The 4806-nt window shown below is 47.5% G+C and overlaps 1 protein-coding gene across 1 annotated transcript; it reads left to right on the forward strand.

Moving 5' to 3' along the window:
• Window positions 1-221: 221 nt before the first annotated feature.
• Window positions 222-2807, forward strand: LOC146420550 (endonuclease domain-containing 1 protein-like; the record flags this gene model as incomplete). Its single annotated transcript, XM_085048134.1, has 2 exons — window positions 222-542; window positions 2205-2807. Coding segments are annotated over 2 exons (924 nt in total), but the record flags the coding sequence as incomplete, so codon positions are not given.
• Window positions 2808-4806: the final 1999 nt, after the last annotated feature.

Genomic DNA, 4806 nt, shown 5'->3' on the forward strand with positions numbered 1-4806 from the left:
AGTTCTTCCAATGCTGCCTCCTCTGGCCACCTTAACCCTGTGTTATCTTTCCCCCTTAGTTTTCTTGTGATTTTCCCCCCATCCAGGAGGACAAAAGTTACTCCTTTCCTGGTCTCTCATAGTCCCCTCCTCTTCCAGCTGTGCTCCCCTGCCACAAAAAAAGGTTCCAGGCCATGAGCAGCTCTCTTCAAGCTGAGTGTCCCTCTGCATTTGCCTTCCAGGGTAAGAAGAGCTCTTCACTGAAATCCTCCCGCAATGCCGAGGCTGATTCTGATCAGGTGCACTTGGCAAGGTGCCTTTGGTTCAGCCACAGTGAGGTGGTGACATCCTTTGCAAACTGTTCTCAGTTTTTCTATCAGGGGGCCACCCCAAATAATACCATCAACAGGAGCAAGCCAGCCAGGATCTGCCAGAGCTATAACGACTCATATTATTTTGCCACCCTGTATGACAAACACTTGCGCATTCCCGTTTACTCTGCTTACATCTACCAGCCATTTGAAGAGACCCCAAGACCTAAAGTGTCGCGGATTGAGCCCCAGGTGAGTGTCTCTCTTACAGCACAAACCCTCCAGTCACTAATAGAGAAATTGCAGCATTTAACACAATATTTCTATTGCCTCCCACCCCTCTACACACATGCAAATGGACACACTCAATGAAATTCTTCTCATTTAGCTTCAAACACCTGCACCACATGGTTCCTCTGATGCATCGGAGACATCAGCAGGATGATGAGATCTGTCATATGCCAAAGGTGCCCAGTTTTGCAGTTTGTTTTGACAGGAACAGCAAATCAAAATAAATTTCATTACAATATAAAGTCAAACAACACACCCTCCTTGTGCCCTGCTGTGGCAGGAGACCAAGTGATGGGGAAGAAGCATCCAAGAGAGGCTAAATTTGAGGGTGCAGCAGTCCTGGGCACTGATCTCCACTTTGCCCTGAGCTGTTCTGAATCCCTGACAGAGCTTATGTGCTCCCAGTCAAGAGTCAAATAGACTTTGTGAGTGGCATGAGAGAAGTGAGAAGAAACTCAGAATGCGGTGAGATGACCTAGGGCCAAAGCCTAGGCAAGCAAATTCACAGAAGATGAGAGGGTCAGGTTAACAGTGGGGGGATTTCTGGAGTGATGTTTCAGGCAGTGCAAAATGAGGAGCATCAGTGTCAGTCCAGTCAGAAGGCTGTGATCTCCATCCACAAGCAGTTGTCCCGGAGCACCTTTGGCTCAGGTTTGGTCCAGAAGAATCCAGAGGACAACCAGATCTCCACAGGCTATAGAGCCTTCACAAATGTCTCTCAGATCATCAGTAGAAAAGGCCAAACTGATTAAGAACATGAAATTCAGGCCCTGTCTAAGGACACTTTAGCTGGAGGGTTTGGGGTAAAAATGAGCCACAGCATAATGCCTAGTTCCAGATGAAGGCTAAATATTTTTCCCTAAAGATGAGAAGAAAGGTGTTGGACTTATGAAAAACATAATCATTTGTACTTGTTACTCACATGAACTGGAGGAAATAATCTGGTCTGGCACCACTGCAGCCTCCACTTTAGGGAGGGATAAAAAATTCTGTCTTTTTGTAGAAGCATAGAATCATAGTATGGTTTGTGTTGGAAAGAAACCTTAAAGATCATCTCAATCCAACTCCCCTGCATGGGCCAGGCCTCCTGCCACTAGACCAGGATGCTACAAGCCCTATCCAACCTGGCCTTTTCCTCTTGAACCCTAGACCCAACCACTGGTGTTCCAGGAGTGGGGTACACCATTAGCAACCACACATAAAATTACAGAATCACAGAATGGCATGAGGGGATCCAGGGAGAGCCCTGGGCAGATTTGGGCTGTGGAGACAGGAGGAAAGGGAAGCAGATGTGGCAGGGATGGTGTCTCACCAAAGTCACCTTTCAAACCCAGGAGTGCAGAATGCTCCTTGTCTCTTGCATCCCCCCACACTCCCAGCACAGGCTGCAGGCTGGATCACAAAGGTCACAAGCCAAACTGAGAGCAGTCAGATTCTGAGCTGCTTTTTAAAGCTCTTGTGTTCATGCAGGAGGGGCACATCTATGATTTCTCTGAGATTCATACATTTTCATACACTGAGATCACAAAAAACGGGACCTTGACACTCAGAGACTTCTGCTTCAGAATAATCTGTTTTCATTACATGTCCTCTGACACCTTTTTCTCTTCTTTCCCTGTCAAGCTTGTCAATGAATCTTATGCCAAAGATATGGAAAAAGAGAGTACCCTCAAAAAGAAATACAATATCGATTCAGACACAATTCGCCAGAACCAGGCTATCAACAATGACTACCACAATCTGACTGGTTTGCACCGTGGCCATTTAAGCCCGGTTAGCCATCACAATAGCAACAGCAGCAAGGAGGCTACCTTCACTCTCACCAATGCAGTGCCCCAGAACAGCAGTCTCAACCAGGGTACCTGGAGAGTCTTTGAGACCAAAACTATGGCGGATAATGCCATGGGCTGTGACACCACCTATGTCATCGTGGGTGCTGTGCCTGGGAACACCTCCATTGCCAAAGGAAGGGTTAATAAACCCAGCCACCTCTGGGCAGCTGCCTGCTGTGTGGTGGGCCAAAATCCCAACAAGACTTGGGCTGTCATTGCCGAGAACGACAAGAACGATGCCCAGAACATCACGCTGCAGGATCTGGAGACCAAGTTGACCCAGCTCTACAGGAGGGGAGAGGTTTCTCTGTTCCACAGAAACTGTCCCCGCCAACAAACTTCACACACTGTGTGGAAAAGGCTTGGTGTCTTTTTTGACATGTCATACAATTAGAGAATCATAGAATGGGTTGCATTTGATGGGACCTTAAAGATCATCTCATTCCATCCCCTGCCCTCTACAGTGACATCTTCCTCTAGACCAGGTTGTTCCAATCTCTGTCCAGCCTGGCCTTGATCTCTTCCAGACATGGGGCAGCCAGAGCTTCTCTAGGCAACCTGTGCTAGGGCCTCACCACTCCCTCAGTATTGAATTTCTCCCTAACACCCCATCTAACCCTGCCCTCTGGCAGTGTGAAACCATTCCCTCTTGTCCTGTCACTCCACACCCTTGTCCACAGTCCCTCTCCACATCTCTTGGTGAACTTCTAGGTAGTGGAAGGGGATTCAACTTCTCCCCAGAGCCTCTTCCTGTCAAGGCTGAACACCCTCAACTATCTTAACCTGTCTCCACAGCAGAGATGTTCAAGACCTTGGAATATCTTTGTGGCCTTCTCTGGATTGCACTCCAATACATTTGTGTCCTTCTCATGTTGTGGGCCCCAGAGCTGAACACAGCACTCCAGGTACAAGGACAAGATTCTGGACAACCTGCTCTAGCTGATCCTGCTTGAGAAGGGGTCTGGACTAGAAGATCTTGAGAGGTCCCTCCAAAACCTAACAATTTAGTGATTATGTGATCCTGGGATAAGGCTTTGTTTGCTTGCTTTTGAAACTGCACCTTGACAGCAGCAGCTGAAGTATCAGAAAGACAGAATCAGGCATCAGATATACAAGAAATTTTAGCAGCCAAAGCTAAATGTCTGTGATACACTGCTTGGATACCTTCATTCTCTGCTGTTCTTCTGACGCTTTTCTGCAAAATTATAGGAAACTGATCCGGTGAAATGATTTCATTATATTCACTGTATTCACGGTATTCAATGTACTCAATGCCACAATCAAAAGATCAATGTATGGGGAGACCATTTAGTTCTTGAGTAGTTCACAATAAAAATTATTTGCAGCACTGCTGGTTTGCAAGGTCTCCTCATATATAAACCACAAGCTGTTAACAGTAATGTCACAGTACCCAGAACATCAGTGCTATTTCAGGCTGAGGCACTTCTGCTGACACCTCTACTGTACCTCAGGGTTTTCCCTCTGACTTGCTCACTCACCTCTTCATACCTGCTGGGATTGACACCACACTCATCCTCACCACTGCTCATCTTATGCCCCACTGCTCCTGTTTTCCAGGCTCTGGAGCCACAGGCTGCTTGACCACCCCATGAATCCCACCTCCATCAGCTCCTTGGTTGTCCTGAGGACCTTTACCCCTGGCAGTACCCAGAAATGCCCTGCCCTCCACAGCAAGCTTGTGAAACACTTAGGAAGCCCAACAGAGAAAGGAATCAACTTAGTCACTTCAAAGTCCCCTTTCTCCAGTACTGCAGTCACAACAGATTTACATTTCCCCACATTTGCTCAGTTTCTTTCTCGGGAAAAAATCTAAAGCCAAGTTACCTTGAGAACTACAATCAAATATTTTAATTAGAAGGGAGGGAGAGCATATTGAATACCAAAAGCCTCCTAAGATGTTTCAAATGTCCTCTGGACAAACACAGGTGCTGGCTGAACTCCTGGACACACATACATCTAAGGCCTGTTTGGGAAATCTTACAAATCTTCTCTCCTGGAGATCATATGAATATAGTCAGTCTCACACTGCAGAAGAGGCATTTGAGTGAGCTCTGCCACTTTGGCAGAAATGCCCTGCCCTCCACAGCAAGCATGAGAAATATCTGGGGAACCCAAAGTAAAGAATCAGCCAAAGGCTGCTTTCCTTCAGGTATTAGAGGTGTTTCTCACAGCAGCCCAGCTTGGAGCTGAGCACAAGGCTGCCCCAGCTCCACAAGCATCCTGCCAGGCACCTCTCATCCGTGATTGCCTCTGTTTTCTGCTGGGCCTGGTGTGAATGGGGAATAGGGATACAGCCCTTTGCTGAGCCCAGAGCTGGTCCATGCCCACAGTGGGGTGAAAAGCACCTCTGTCCCCTGGCAAGATGCAGCTGC

This window comes from Lichenostomus cassidix, unplaced genomic scaffold (assembly GCF_008360975.1).
Source record: "Lichenostomus cassidix isolate B80296 unplaced genomic scaffold, HeHo_3.0 HiC_scaffold_777, whole genome shotgun sequence".
Lineage (NCBI taxonomy): Eukaryota > Metazoa > Chordata > Aves > Passeriformes > Meliphagidae > Lichenostomus > Lichenostomus cassidix.